This window comes from Gnatocerus cornutus, chromosome 1 (genome assembly GCF_029298725.1).
Source record: "Gnatocerus cornutus isolate USDA-ARS CGAHR chromosome 1, icGnaCorn1.1, whole genome shotgun sequence".
NCBI lineage: Eukaryota > Metazoa > Arthropoda > Insecta > Coleoptera > Tenebrionidae > Gnatocerus > Gnatocerus cornutus.
Window position 1 is genome coordinate 25,933,852 of NC_142233.1, and position 16,889 is coordinate 25,950,740.

Here is a 16,889-nt window from a genome sequence, read left to right on the forward strand (position 1 = left end):
CATTTCAATTTAAAAGCTATTTTATGATCGATTTCCATTTCAGATTCTCGAACTAATTACGAAATTGGGCAAAAACATGACGTGTCTTTAGAGATAATTAAAATGTTGGGATTATCACAGCGATTTCTTTCATTATGCATAGAAGCACGGATTCGATAACCTTTAGAATTGGATCGCTGGAACGCGATAAGGGTAGTGAATGGAGTTTCCCACTCGAATGGCAACAATTGATTTAATTACCGGAATAAAGGGCTTAAGAACGTTATGCCATGATGGGAGTTTGAGAGACAAAGGCGAGGGTATTGTTTGTTTTTATTTCTGATTGGAGGGAAATGTGACGTGAAGCTCAACTGTGTACATTTTTGAAAAGCCATTAAAAAGTTTTTCTAATAAATTTGATATTCCCGTGTAATCAACTTACAATCATACAAGGAGAAGTTGGACGTTACACTTGGGATTCCAGTTCTGAGGCTGCTTTCATAATTCATGAGAATAAGAAAAAGTGATGACCAAAGAAACTAAATTTTTTACTTTCATGAAGACAAAACTGTCAGTATCAAGGATCAAGCCACACTATTTTTTTGTCCTGATTGTAAAGTCATTTTCCTACAATTCCTACAATCTACATAAAGATGTTGGTAGTGTAGAATTGACAGCAGGTGCTATCTGTATACAATAAGCACACATGCTCTCTTATCTGTGGTGTCTAATTCCATGTTTGCAGAGTCAGGTGGGACAAAGAAGTTTGCTTTAATAAGGAATAAACGAAGTACGATTTAACAAAGCTGTCCATTTAAACTTTGCATTAAAAAAGAGTTTAAAATACAGGACCGGTTTTGACGTCAACATGACGATCCGAGTCCAATTTTTTGCATTATCGGTAATTTTAATTAAATATTTTGTATGCTATTTTTCTTTGAATAAGTGCATATTTTTTCTTTCGAAATTGTTAGGCTTTATTCATAAACACCATAATAAGTGGAATTGAATGGGGTGGAACAGGCTTTGGAAAATAGCTCTGTCGGCTACGTAATTAGACGTATCCGAACTGTCAACAATGACAGTTTGTATACCGATTAATGTCTAAGCTCAGTTGATCAAAAAGTCGTAAGAAAATCGAGAGTTACAAAAGAGATAAAATAAATTTAATTAATAAAAATTGCAGTAGCAATATGTCAGAAGATGGTGCAGAACATAGTAGAGAATAAAGTTTTCGCGACGTTTTCGCAACGTCTAAAATGACGTTAGGCCGATTTTTTTTTAATTTGCTGTAACATTTCCACATTCATTTTGAATGCGTTAGCAGATCGTTTTCACATCCGATACGTTATTAGCTAGTTATCATAGCCACGTCGAAAATTTTTGTACAGGTTGTTTTTGAAATGCATGTATAAAACAGTTCGGCGCTATTCTAGAAGGAGTATGAAGTATGAAAAAACATTTTTTAAATCAAAAACTGACAAGGTAAAATTAAGCCTAATCCACGTACTTTCTACACCATTGGCAAAAAGCGCACCTGAATAACTTGTTTCCTAAGTAATCAGCAACCCGTGTGTTTAAATTTGTTGTCTAGCCCACTTTTCTTTACTATAAAATTGATATTAGGAACTGCAAACTTTGTAAATCTGGGATTCCAATAAACATTCTTGTTGTCGGTTTATCATTAAACTTTCTAGAGCCTTTTAATTAAGTATAAGTATGGGTTTTACACTTGCGAAGAAGAGCTACATTGTGAGCAAACTTTGATCATGATAATATCATAATATCTTCGACATTGCTTCACCCAAAATCTCATAGTCAATTAAACAACAATTTTAACAAATGAACATATGTTATTACCGCATTCGTTTTGAATACGTTAATAGCCATTTCCACATCAGATACGTTAATAATGTGCAAATTAGGAAAAACAACATTCAATTTTTATAAAACTTAAAAGCACTTGTTCTTTCCAACAAAATGTCATAGTGAAGAAATGGTGATTTGGTCTGTAACTTTTTGTGGCAAAGTCTTTAATTTGAGTACATTTTTATGACCTGATTTATTTTGACATTTGTAGCATTTGGCAACGACACGAAGAATTGCCTGTTTAGTTCTAAAACTTTGCTTACCCGTTGATATATGCATTCATTTAAAACTGTCCTTTGTGTAAGATCAATCCTGCCCTAAAAATTCTGAATAGATGAATAATGAAATTGTATTTATAGTCACGTTTTGAGGATTTAGCTAGTCTTAATTCACGAAACGGACATTTAACTATTCTTCCTACTCTTGTTTTATCTTATATTCTAACTTGCCTTGGATTTACCTCGATATTTCTTAAAGTGGTGATTCAACAGGCTTTGGAATTTGAAATATGTATTTCAGTAGCTGCATTTGTTATCGGCCGTTTTTTCAATATTCAGAGTTATCAATAAAACAATAGATTTAAAAGTCTTCTGTTATTAGAATGATGGTGATCTCACGTGTTACTTTAAATTTAGGAAAGAGGATCGCCTTATTGGCTTGTCCATAATATTTTTATTAAATTACTAAGCGAACCATGATGATAAAATATGTATAATACATGCCACATTAGAAAATTACTGTTTCGACCAAGCATAGGCAAATAAATCGCGAATGGTTACGTCGCATTTAATAGTTTTCCGGAAGAGTAAGTCTAAATATACAAAACTCTGACAATTTTCCAAAAAAATGGAAGTATCTATCTATGCAAATGCAAGTATCTATGCAAATGAAAGTCTCAAACATTTCTTCAACTGAAAAATCATTAAAACTCTCGACATGCACCAATAAATATAAGATGGACTTCAAAATATAGGTTAATAGCAGTACCCACGTTAGTTTCCAATTTTGGCTTCCAACCAATTTCGCAATCCACCTTCTCTCTTCGATTTTTTTTTTATTGTTAAAACCTCCTCCACTTTTAGGTATTTATTTATACGATCCTGGCAATGTTTAGAGCATTATGAATCATCTCTCGTCGGAAAATCGTACACAAAAGCTCAACTCGCGTTCAACGAACTGGGAATGAAAGCGATTCCATCGGCACCTTTAAATTTGTGCTTTAAATGAAATTCAATGTAAACACTCGTAAATTTTTTACAAATGTGCTCCCATAACAATCTCTACATGCAGTCTGCGACCTTAACGCGCAATGAATACAAATTCCTATTTACGATTCATCGAATGTCTCCCGCTTAATGCTTAATTATTATCAACAGTTAACACAAATGCATCCGCAGACTACTGCATTAGCAGTTCCCGTGTTGGTACGAAAATTAGCACCGCCGTACGGCCTTGAACCCACTGGATAATCTAGCTGAACTCCATTTGATCACAATCCTCATTTAAAGCTAGTTGACTTTCATTAAACACCTCTTTTGGTTCGGATTGCTTCCTTCTTTTATCTTGACAGAATTAATTCCATGACATTGTTAACAAACAAGGCGATGAAGGAGCGTTAATGACGTCGAGACGTCAAGCTGCGGCGCTACAAAAAGGTGATTAAGCGTCATAAACCATGGGCGCCGAGTTTTCGTTTTTTTCACTCTCAAGGAGATTAACGTCAAGGGATGTGGAAATTAACATTTTGTTGAAGACATTGGTGTTTATTTTTATTGTTATTTGTGTTTATTTGTTCTATTGCTGTTACGTCAGCTGTAAAGTTGTGCTAAACTGTAGGCTAGTTCTAAAAGTAATAAACTACTTAAGTAATTAGTTGAAATTGGATTAGTGAATTCATCAAATTAACGATGCACATGAATCAACTAGCCTGTGGGAAGAGCCTACTTACACAGTCAGTATGTAGGAATATATTTGGAAACTTGTGCAACAGTCAGATGCGGTATTGATTATATTTTTTCATTTTTAACGAAAGAGTTAAATCATTGCTGAGAGGAATAATTAAGATCGCAGTGAAATCCATTTATTAAAAGTTTCGATCAATAATTTTATTTCAATCATTTTATTTCTAATACCACATTAATCGAGCCACCACACCTCGGTTGCATTTAGGTTACCTTGGCGGCAATATTAAATGTAATCTCAAATAAACAATAAATATTTTATCATATAATTAGTGATAATATTTATTTTTATCCTAAAATGGCAACTATAATCGTCTAAACAGGCTTTGTAAGATAAGAGCTAATGCTCCAGATTTATTGGCTGGATAAAAATCAATTTTTTTGGAAAACCGTATCATTGTAACAATTAAGCTGAATTTGTTTATTATAGGGAGACTGTTTAAAATGACATAAACAGGCTGCTCCTTATATGATCGTGAAGCACCAAGCCATACCAACGCTTTCCAACTCCAAAGCCTGCTTAGAAGGTGTTTTTATTCAGCCATGTGGTGTACCATGAGTCTAAGTAGGTTTTGCATTTTTTTTTCTCGCGTTAGTAGTACATATTAATTTAATGTGCCAACATTAATTTTTCCCATTAATCATACTCAATTGTCAAATTGACAGACAGACGGAAATGCAGAACTACCAACATATTTCATAACATTTTTTTCGGACAGAGAATCAAGCAAATTAACGTAAAATCTGTTACCAACTTAAAAAAAAATCCTTAGATTTGTTAAGGAATATTTTCGAGAATTTGCAACACATTCACTTACAAATATCTACAAAGTGGAATGAATAATGGAAGTCAAGAGATCAACTACATTATTTACTATTGCTGTAGTCAACCAGTGCAGGGATTATTATTTATTCATAAAATTAAATGAGCTTAAGCACGTAATAATAACAATAACATATCAACGTTTAACATTCACAAAGGCCTATGTCAGACTTTGTGTTATCGTTATTTTTAAGTCTCTCTCTCTCTGTCTCATAGTTTACATTTACCATTTTGTTTAGATCTTTGTGAAGCTATAGCGGCTACATTTTGTTTTATTTAGACATAAAAAAATGAAAAAAAGCTAAATTATATTTTTATTAAAAAAAAGCAGATGAAGCTGCAACACATCAATTATCCGTGACAGGTGTAAATTCAAACTGCATCTTGGTTTTATGGATGATTTGTATAAATTTTTGTAATCTCATAATCATATTACATGTGTATAGTTTTGAAGTAAGTATGACTTCCAGATTTAAGTTTGTCGGTTCATTGATTGATTGATAATTAGAAATCACAACTTCATACATATCTGGGGTAAAATACTAGTCATAATTTACACAACATTGTAAATAAATCAAGGTACAGAAGAAGGCTGTGCGTTATTACTAAATAATATATGTATGTATTTGATTTCGAGCTTTGAGTATTGAGATTATTTGACAAAATTTTTTGTGATTTCTGTTTTTTCCATTTTAAGTCACGATCATGGTGAAAGACCCAAACTGAACATGTGTGTACATTAACAATTAGATAATGTTTATTACAAATGTCTGACATTTTACTTGTACTTTAACATGAATTGGTAATACAGACTGCCAGGGATAAAAAACTCCAGTCCATATGTTCGTGATCGCTTTTCAATTCATCATTTGAGGACGACATTCATGAGCGAGCTTTTGTCGTAGATAATTATAATTACGAGCTAAAATTTCCTGTTCTCGTCAAGTTTATAGGTTTTTTATTTTCTGAAATGGCTGCGATCTTAAATTTTTATTCATACTGTTTAATAGGTAGTAATTAAATTACAAGCAGTGTCAAGGGAGGAAACGGAAATATCTTATTATGAAATGTAGACTAATAGAGGAAATTATAGCGATATGGAGAAATATTGTGACGCTTATTTATCTGACTACTGACACTTATTATAACAGTTATAAATAATAATGAATGATGCATGTGTCTTTAATTGTTTCCTTTACAAAGCGGAAATTATGTACTCCCATCACTCCATTTTCTTTAGATGAGTTTTTTGGCAGTCTAATAATTGTTATTGAAAATTTCAACAATTTTTTAAAATAACACCCATTCGTTAATAATAAAATAATAGAATTAAAGATACTATTGACAAAATTGCAAGAACGGTAACATTTTCGTGGTACAGTTTTCAAACATCGTCATTGTACCTTTTTTTCCACTTTGAAAGAAAACAAGTCCTACTTCACTTTTAACAACTGTTATTCCACGTCTTCCATCATTAACATTACACCAAACAAAGAACTTCCTACATTGCAAATATGATTGTTTTAACCGCTGGATGACTAACGTTTTATGCGGTTGCTAGCATTTAAAAAACCAAAATAAACATTACCATTACTTCACTCAAACCTTGCAAAATGATGGTATAATCATTTCAATAACAGCACAGTAGCCTCAAAGATTTTATGTTCATTTCCCTGGTCTCGTTGTCTAATTGCGTTAAATAAGCGTATGCGTACAGATTGTTTTGAACTTGTTTTTACATGGAATTTTTTGCAGATTACATCGTGCGCATGAATGAGTTATAAAGCAATTTTACATAGTCGATTGAGAGCGTGAATTAAAAAAATTGAGTTGACGTACAAATGGGTCGGTGGCCAAAGGTATGTTGGTCCAAGGCCAAGAAACAATGAGAATATGCTGCAGCTTCTGTTCCTACAAATTTTTTAGTTGCTGTTTTAATTAGTGGATACATATATCGAATTCTGCAGTGAAAAGAAAAAAAAAGGACAAGCAGAACTTTCAGAGGGCGGTAATTACGTCTGAAGTTGTGAACAAGTTTCTGTTTGTTGAGCTGGTCTTTTATTCTTTGCTTTATACTCCTTACATAAAAAGAAATGAAACAATAATTCTTGACAACTGCAGGAAACTGTAGTAGATAAAATATAAAAGGGACGTTCTTTTCATATTGGATTTTTCTCTGCCACGACATTTCATTATGTAGCTCTGACAAATTAAAAATAACTTTTGTCATGTTTTTCTTATTCTTCCTTCAATATTCGACGATTGGAACCGAGCTTTGCTGTTCTTTGTAAAACTTAGAGCATTCTTTGCTTGCTATACACTTCTGTTAGTAAAAATAGCCAATTCAGAAGTATGCAAATATTGACTATTGATCCGACGGTCTTCAATGAGAAAACAACGATATTTACACTCGAAGTCCACTTCGGTGTTGTTTTCCAGGATTAGGTAAGAGTGGACGAAGTCACTTCGGTTCTTCACTGATCCAATGGTGAATTGAAGGGTCTGAAACATTTACAGAATGTTTTTTCGATAAATCACTGAAGGATTTTAAATTTATTTGTATTATTTAGTGTTTCGCTCGTAGGTCCTTTGATTATCCAACAGTTCTGAATCTTGCGTCGGGATATATGCGAACATAAAGTGGGTTCTTCAATCCAATTGAAAATCCCAATGACTATAAAACGAATTTATAACGCCCTCAATGGATCAATAAATCTCGTGAAATTATCGTGGAGTTGTACCTGCATCTGGACACTTGAACTACACATGTTTGAAAGATGCCGACTCTTATAAAACGACGGACGAGTGAATTAGTTCTGAACTAAGAAAGTAAAAAACTGCGATCTCAGTTTACCAGAAGTCCGAAAAACGTGTCTATTATTTCCACTCTTCGTATACAATTCCTTTGTCGGTATTAATTTCTCTGCCACAAATCTGTTTATCAGTTTGTAATTTAAACCTCGTGTCAGTTGCGGACAACATAGTAGGAAAATGTTTACTAGCTCAACAGATTAGTTTTCATTGTATACCGAACACGGTACAGTTAGATCGATATTTTAGTTTGCGGATTTGTTGGAGTACCGCCAGTAACTCAGTTAATTTTTGTAATCATAAAACTTCAGATCTAACCTCCTAAATGATTATTTCCTACATAATTAAATTGGCGCGTTGTAAAAATAACTACCTTGCAGTGGCTTTGAACTTAACACGATAAACGTCGCCGCATTGTTTATTATTTATTAAACTCCTGAAGCATAACAACGCACGAGACGACGATAATCTCTTGGAAGTTAATAATTTTCCAAGTTGTTATCCAGAGGGTTCATGATGTAACGACCAATTGTAACCGACCTAATAAGAGAAGGGAACGTTTCACATTTTTCACAACGCAACCGTACAAGGAAGGTGAACAAATATGTGTGTTCTAAAACAAATATTTTTTTAGATTACTGTCGTCTTTCAGTTCAGGTTGTTTGTGATTTTTTTCGCAATGCTGATAAAAAGTATTGAACTTTGAGGCGAGACTTGATGTCTGTGCTCTTCAACTAGACCAGACGACACGAAATCTTCTTGGAAATAGAGTACTGGAGCGAACTTCTTGCACAGCGGAAATTAACGATGAAAACTAGAAGCAGTTTTTTATAAGAAAACTGGTATTACAGCTGTAGATGTGAAAATAAATGATGAATTATCGATTGCGCCCACAACTTTATGAAATCCCGCCCATAAAAAGTTTTCAGGTTTTGAACTCACAATGTGCAGACAGCTTGACAAATGCAAGACAATTAAATTTTGATTGCACAGCAAATGCAGGATTAAATTTGTGCAGCCGTGAATTTCGCAGATGTACGAGCATTGTTTGAATTTAAGACGAGACCACAACAAAGTCTAATTGCTTGTTCTAAAATGTTTTTGTAATGAATCATTAAAAGTGAAGGTATAATTGTCTTTCCTGTTCCAGTTGTGACATGCGGCAGCGATCAATTTCAATGTACCAGCGGCGAATGCATCCCGTCCCACTGGCGTTGCGATGGTCAACCTGACTGCAAAGACTCCAGTGACGAACCTTTTGAATGCATCCAGAACCAAACATGCCGTCCAGAACAATTCCAATGTGCCCTCACGAAAAAGTGCCTGCCTTCAGGTTGGGTATGCGACGAAGACCAAGACTGCGGAACATCCGCTGAGTTAGGCCAAGATAACTCCGATGAAGACCCCAATCAATGTCACAAAGAAGTGAAATGTCCCTGGAATCAAGCTCATTGTGGCGACGGGATCCACTGCGTCCCGTTGTCAAAGTTCTGTGACAAACACCGCGATTGTCCAGACAATGGAGATGAATGGGACTTTTGCGTTAACGATAGTAAAAGTTGCGACAAGTTGCACTGTACTTATGGTTGTAAACCAACGAAGGATGGGCCTATGTGTTTTTGTCCTGATGGAAAACGACCAGAAGGCAATCAGTGTGTCGACGCTGATGAGTGTGAGTTGGATGATTCTTGTGCACAGGTCTGCACGAATACTGCGGGGTCTTATGTGTGTTCGTGCACTTCAGGGTACGAGAAGAATGGCACGAGGTGTATTGCTGTCAATGGTAAGTACTATTTGTACTGATCTTATACTTACCTAATGCACAACATTATAGTTCCTAAAGGCGTGGAAGCCTCACTCGTTTTTTCCACTCAGGCAGAAATCCGTCGCCTCAAACTCGATGGAAACCCATGGCCTGGGAATTCTGTTGTGCACCTCCTTAACAGTACCGCTTTGGAATTTGTTTTCAATAACCACTCAGTTTGTTACGTCCACCACAACTACACAAAAGCGTCTTTAGTTTGTGCGAACGTGGACGACCTCACTCAGACTGTTGAACTGAAACCCCAATCTACACTGCTCGAGTTCGAATCCGTCCAACAAATGGCGATGGATTGGGTTTCAAGGAATTGGTACTTTTTAGACGATCAAAGAGAAATTTTTTTAGTCTGCTCCGAACGTCTAGAATGGTGTAACATCCTTCTAGAACACGATCTTAGTAAACCCCGAGCTTTAGCTTTAGATCCGACTAGAGGATATATGTTTTTCACAAAATGGGGACACTCCTCACCAATGTTGGAGCGTTGTAAGATGGATGGGAGTGAACGGAAGGCGATAGTGAATCATAAGATCGTTTATCCTTATGGAGTCACCGTCGATTTCCCCACCCAACAGATATACTGGGTGGACACATATTTAGATTTTGTGGAAAGAGTAGATTATGATGGAAAAAATCGGAAGACGATATTGAGAGGCCTTAAGGTACAGAATCTCTATGGGATCAGCGTTTTTGAAGACAAGTTGTTCTTGTCGTCGTGGTATAGCAACGACATTTTAGAACTTGACAAGTTTACTATGGAAGAAAGAGTTATAATGAAAAACATAAGTCGACCCTTCAACGTTCATGTTTATCACAGGCAGAGGCAACCTGTAGGTGAGTAGATATTTCAGTACTATGTCTAACTTATATTTGCTAGTCTTTTTTTCAAAAAACGTCTCAAAGTATAAACAATGCGGAATTACCTTCAGTTGTATTGATCTTCGTAATCAAATAATACAAGGTCATCCGAGTCTTGACCCAAGCTTTGGAAGAAAATGGTGTTATTTGTTATTTCAGATTAAAAGTGTAAAATTAGAATGGAGTGTTTACTTAAGTAGTATTTATTTGTCAGTCTGTAGCAGACTGTATTCTTAGATCTTAAGTCTTAAAGAATAAAATTAACATTTAAAAGCAACACAGAATCATCAAATCGTGCTTAGATAGTGTTATGACAGATACCAAATAGAGTTTAGTTGCTCTACACATTTAGCGATCAGCTACACTTTTTGGTTTTTGGTTTCAGAGCAAATCTTTGACATGCGCTACAATTAAATAGCCAATAATAGATGTGATGCGGAAAGCTTTTACTGCGTTTTAAACGCTTTTGTTCAAAGCCAATGATAAAACTGCATCCTGGTCTTTAATATTTTTCAGTTCCTCACCCGTGCAACGCCCCATCGGAATGCGATCACCTTTGCATTGCAAACTGGAAACGCGACGTAGCCATTAAAAAATGTCTTTGTGCCGCCGGCTATCGCATGGACAGCAAAAATCATTGTGTTGTCAAAACAAGCAAAACTTTTCTCTTACTAGCTAAAAGTAAACCGGCGTCTATCAAAGGAATAGAATTAGACAACAATAATGAAACCATGATTCCTATTACTGGCGTGAATCAACCTACAGCTATGGAATACGATGTTCAAAGTGGTACAATTATTTACTCCGATAGCCACAGAATGGTTATAGAAAGCACAAAAATTAATGATTCTTCACGGAAGAACGTCCTCCAGAAAAATGTTCGACGCTGTGATGGCTTGGCTGTTGATTGGATGTCGAGAAACTTATATTGGACAGATCAGGAAATTGGAAGTATTAGTGTTTTGAAGTTGGCGAATTCATCACAAAGTCGAACTTTGATCCAGAACCCGTTTTTTAATCCAGTGTCCATAGCCGTTGATCCAAGTCGAGGAGTTATGTATTGGGCAGATTGGTCAAATATCTTTCCGAATAAAGGACGGATCCATGTCGTCAACATGGACGGGAAAAATTTAAAGGATTTTGTTGAGGTCAATATAGATTGGCCCAGTGGACTTACTATTGATTTTACCGAGAAGAGATTGTACTGGTGCGACCGCCACTTGGGTAAAATTGAAAGCATAGATTTTAATGGTGGCAATCGAAGAGTGGAATTAGCGAAGGGAATTGAAAATCCCTTCGGTTTAGTTCTCGGGCCAAACAAGAGTTTCTATTTCACGGAGTTCACAAAAGGGACAGTGATGTATTTTAGTAACAAGACCGGATTGAAACAGTTGGATCAGAGCAACGCGCCGATTTTGGATATCAAACTTTACGATTCTACAGCCCAGAAAGGTATGTCGTTGTTTTTTCTCCATATCGACAATTTTTCAACACTGAAATGATATTCTGTTAGTCATGTTTTCTTCTTCCCTTTAGGTGAAAATGAATGCAAGAATAAACAATGCCCAGAGCTCTGCCTACCAACACCGTTCGGCGCGGTTTGTGAATGTTCCAACGGCTTTCAACTCACCAACAACACTTGTGTCGCTCAACCCAATAGTAGTCACGTCATTAACATGTGTCCTCCTGGTCAATTTCAATGTAAAAATTTTATCTGCATCCCTCAAAGCCAAATTTGTGATGGCATCGACAATTGTGGCGATTTTTCCGACGAAGCGGGAGGCCCAGATAGTCCCTGCAAAGACATTGTTTGTGGAGCAAATCAGATGAAATGTGACAATCATACGTGTATATCGAAGTATTGGGTTTGCGATGGTGAACAAGATTGCGTTGATGGCACTGATGAAGACGGAAAACATTGCTCGGAAGTTTGTTCTGCCTCTCAGTTCAAGTGTGCTGTCTCCAAGCGCTGTATTCCTTCCGTGTGGAAATGCGATTCTGTGCCGGATTGTGGGCCGTATGATTTCAGTGACGAAGCTGATTGCGGTAAGTTAATGTGGAGGATTTTTTTAAGAACTTAAAATCAATAACTGGTGGTTTAAACGGTAGTTTCGTACATATTTAATGTTAACTGGTCATAAAACACAATTTTCGCTTAATTAATATCCGATTTAGCTGCAAAATATCAACATTTACTTACTATTTTTACACATTTATGTGGTTTTGTGAATGTTAACATAGCAGTAAAGTCAATATCGTAGCATTAATTTCTTACAAGAAATATTCGCATAAAAATAGATGTAAAACCGCATTACATTTTTTGTAATAATTCTGTGAATAAATGTCGTACATCATCTCAGATCAAATTACATATAAAATTGCGTTTTATGATTTTCTAAACATTAATTAATTTTTATAGAACTATATTATGTAACAAGAAAAATAAAGGGCATTAATATCGTCCGCGCTTAACTGATTAATCAGCCGAGGAATGACATAATAATAACAGACCATATAGTCGGTATAGGCAACTAAAGATTTATTTTGCATTATAATTTTTTATTATTAAATAATTTAATAATTTAATTCATGCAATGCAGTGAAAAAACCCTGTGACATCGACAAGTTCACTTGTCAAAACGGCCGATGCATCTCCCCCGACCGCTATTGCGATGGTTTCGACGATTGTAAAGATAGTTCCGACGAAATCAACTGCACAGAGTGTGATCCAGACACCGAGATCTTGTGCCCAAGTACTCTAACTTGCCTTCCGCACATCAAAAGATGTGATGGCGTTGTTGATTGTACCGGTGGCTATGATGAATACAACTGCGACGGCGAACGCAATATAACGAGTTGTGAAGAACACGAGTTTAAATGTACCAAAAAGTTCGAATGCATTCGACAGGTAAATAAAAAAAAAATGGGTGATCAGAGTTATAAAATTCTATTTTAGTCTTTTGTTTGTGACTCGTATTTGGATTGTTTCGATGGTACTGATGAAGAACACTGCGATCAGAACTCAATGAAGAACACAACTGGGAAATCTAGTCATCTTGCACCAACTTGCGATTACCCTTCTCGTTACTGTAATAACAGCACTCTGTGTATTAGTGTCGATCAGCTATGTGATGGAAGGATGGACTGTGAAGATGGATCCGATGAAGGTGCTCGATGCTCTGAACTTCTTTGTGATCACAGTATCGTCTGTTCGCATCATTGTCACAACGCTCCGGAAGGTTTAGTGTGTTATTGTCCTTCACATCTTCACCTACAACCTGACCGGACTCATTGTCTTAGTACCCATCCATGTGAAGCATGGGGTGTGTGTTCACAGAAGTGTACATCCGTTGGGCAGAGATACAAGTGCGAGTGTTTCAAAGGATACGCCCTCGAACAGGATAGGTTTACTTGCAAAAGTACCAACGGAGCCACGCCTTACGTGCTTTTCAGCAACAGACATGAACTGAAAGCTGTTGATTTACATAACTTTAACGTGAAATCGTTTATTTCAAGTTTGAGGAATACAATCGCGTTGGATTTTTATCACACGAAGAATGCTGATATGGTGTTTTGGACCGACGTCATTGACGATAAGATCTACAGAGGGACAGTGGTTGGAGGATCTCTTAGTAACATCGAGGTGGTCGTGCAAACGGGGCTGTCGACAGCGGAGGGGTTGGCGGTGGACTGGATCGGAGAAAACTTGTACTGGGTAAGTGAAACTAATGTTTTTCCGACAAATTGTTCAATTTTTTTTCCTTTGATATAGGTCGAAAGCAACTTAGACCAAATCGAAGTAGCGAAGCTCGACGGTCGATTCCGCCGCACCCTTGTTGCTGGAGAAATGGAAAGCCCTCGTGCCGTAGCAGTAGATCCTCGTGACGGCTTCCTCTTCTGGACAGACTGGGACAACAACGCTCCTCGAATCGAGAGGTGTTCACTAGCTGGTTTAGATCGCCAAGTGGTCGTTCAAGTTGATCAAATTTCCGATGGTGGTTGGCCTAACGGTTTAACCCTCGACTACGACCTGCGAAGAATCTATTGGATTGACGCACGTTCCGATTCTATTCACACAACCAAATACGACGGTAGTGAGTACCATGAAGTTATGAGGAACCACGAAACTTTGTCTCATCCTTTCGCTATTTCGTTGTACGAAAATTACGTATATTGGACTGATTGGAGGACGAATAGCGTTGTTAGAGCTAATAAATTTACCGGTGGAGATGTTTCTGTGATTCAGAGGACACTGACTCAACCGTTTGATATTCAGATTTTACATCCGTCCAGGCAACCAAGAGATGGGCCCAATCCGTGTGGAGATAATAATGGAGGATGTTCTCATTTGTGTTTGCTGCATACGAATCAAAGCTTTAGATGCGACTGCCCTCATGTTATGAGGCTAAGCAGCGACAACAAGACGTGCGTAGGTGAGTACCAGCTAATAAATAAATCCGTTCTTCGGAAGTGGAGCGCCTATAATAACATAAGAGTCACTGTTGTGACCTTCTCGCTTGTATAAAGAGGTTAAAAATTTGGTCTCTATCGGAAGAAATATTTTATTGTATTCAAGTTTGGTGACAAATTGATTATTTCAGTAAACGAGAGAGTTCTGTTGATCGCAAGAGGCAGCGAAATCCGCGGCGTGGACATTCTTCAACCATACTACCACACAATTCCGACCATCAGTGTTCCACAAGTGTTAAATCCGGTCCAACTTGAGTACCTAGCACGAAACAATACTCTATACTGGGCTGACTCTCAAATCAGCGAAATTAAAAGATCTGGTTTAACTACAGGACCCATTCAAACTCTGATTGATACAGGTCTTAAACAACCTTCCGGTCTGGCTATTGATTGGTTATCCAACCTGATGCTCGTTTCATCTCCTCAAGGAATAACAGTCTCAAATTTGGATGCTGAGCGCACAGCAACTATCGTAGAAAATCTCAATGTATTATCCATAACTGTCAATCCTTCCCAAGGGCGTTTATACTGGATCAGTTCCGGTAATGAAACTTGTCTTGAGGCAAGTGCGATGGACGGAAGTGAGCGTAAAGTGATAGTACCAGGACTTAAACCAAATTCGCAGAGTTTGAGTTTGGATTTGCACGCTAATAAATTATACTGGGTCAGTGAATTCGAGATCTACTACTGTAATTTGGATGGCAATAACGTTACTAAATTGAATTTGCCGGCTCATGTGTCGGTGATAGCAGCAACCGTGTACCAAGATCATGTGTATTACGCCAACGATGACGATCATTCAATACATTTAGTGGACAAAATCACCGGTGAGAATGACACTATTTTGCGCAACAATACCGGTAGTGTCCTTGCTTTGCGTATTTATGATCCTTTGGAACAAAATGGTTTTCATCCTTGCTCTAGTTCCAAATGCGCACATTTGTGTCTACCAACTTCCAATATTTCGTTTACTTGTCGATGTGCCACTGGTTACCACCGCGACCCCAAAGACCATACTCAATGCGTTGGCGTGGAAGAATTCATCTTCTATTCCGTTAACTGGGAAGTTAGAGGTTTATCGTTGGACGGCAACAATCAAACTGCTGTTTTGGGCCCAATATCTGGCGTTTTAGTGGCTACTGCTATCGAGTTTATAGCTGATCAAGATCTTATTTTCTGGGCAGACAGTGACCATGGTTCCATTAAAAGTATTAAGAGAGATGGTACACAAAGAAAAACAATCATTGAACCCACGGAGGCGATGGACAGTGTCCCGGTCGACTGGTTAACAGGTCTCGCAATTGATTGGATAGCTGGCAATATGTACTGGTGTGACCCGAAGCGCGGTGTTATTGAAGTGGCACGATTGGATGGTACTAAGCAACATGTTTTATTGTCGAACGAAATTGGTAAACCTGCGTCGATTGTTGTGGATCCTATTGGAGGAGTGCTGGTTTGGGCTGGCGGACCTCGAATGGAAATCGCCACGTTGGACGGACGTAATAGAAAACTTCTAGTAAACAATTCGGTGGCAATATTTGATGTTACTTTGGATTCGGATAACAAAAAAATTTACTTCTGTGACTCTAGCAAGAATACAATTGAAGTCATCGGTTATGACGGTAAAGATAGACAAGTCCTGTTGAACACCTCTCTTGAGAACCCCACGGGATTGACCATTTTGGAGGATAAAATTTACTGGATTGACACGTAAGTGATTTCTAAAATTGTGTAGGCATGTGTTAAAAAAAATGATCGGTTTTAGGACTTTTGAGAAGGGAAGTGTTCTAGAGGCACCCTTAAAGAACCTGTCGAATTACAAAGTCCTTCTTCGCGATGTGGGAGATTCGCTCAAAGACATTCAAATCTTTTCTAAACGCAAACAAAAGGGTACGAACGCGTGTGCTAAAAACAACGGAGGTTGTCAACAACTCTGTCTTTTTAATGGTACACACCCCGTTTGTGTGTGTTCCCATGGGAAAATTGCAGAAGATGGTAAAACATGCAAACGTAAGTCAATAACCATAAATAATTCTTTGATTGCTCAGTGTTAATATTTTAGCTTTCCAAAGTTTCGTGATGTACTCGCGTGTTGTAAGTATCGATTCCATTCAAATGCTTGACGACGAGAATCTACAGAATGCCCCTCATCCGACCATCAAAAACAACACTCTTCTAAAGAACGCAATTGGACTTGCTTTTAGTTACAAACACCAAAGACTCTTTTACTCCGATATCCAGAAAGGATCAATCAACGCGGTTTATTACAACGGCACAGATCACAAGATAATCATGGAAG

The 16,889-nt window shown here is 37.2% G+C and overlaps 1 protein-coding gene across 1 annotated transcript in view; it reads left to right on the plus strand.

Annotated features, from left to right (window-relative positions):
- The window catches only part of LRP1 (LDL receptor protein 1), a 31,359-nt gene that overhangs the window by 6,143 nt on the left and 8,327 nt on the right, over nt 1-16,889 (plus strand). The window contains exons 2-11 of the mRNA XM_088032341.1: nt 8,594-9,226; nt 9,278-10,096; nt 10,637-11,572; nt 11,657-12,166; nt 12,721-13,028; nt 13,077-13,835; nt 13,893-14,553; nt 14,722-16,300; nt 16,356-16,600; nt 16,653-16,889. Coding sequence (XP_087888467.1) covers nt 8,594-9,226; nt 9,278-10,096; nt 10,637-11,572; nt 11,657-12,166; nt 12,721-13,028; nt 13,077-13,835; nt 13,893-14,553; nt 14,722-16,300; nt 16,356-16,600; nt 16,653-16,889 — 6,687 coding nt within the window. The remainder of the gene's footprint in view (nt 1-8,593; nt 9,227-9,277; nt 10,097-10,636; nt 11,573-11,656; nt 12,167-12,720; nt 13,029-13,076; nt 13,836-13,892; nt 14,554-14,721; nt 16,301-16,355; nt 16,601-16,652) is intronic.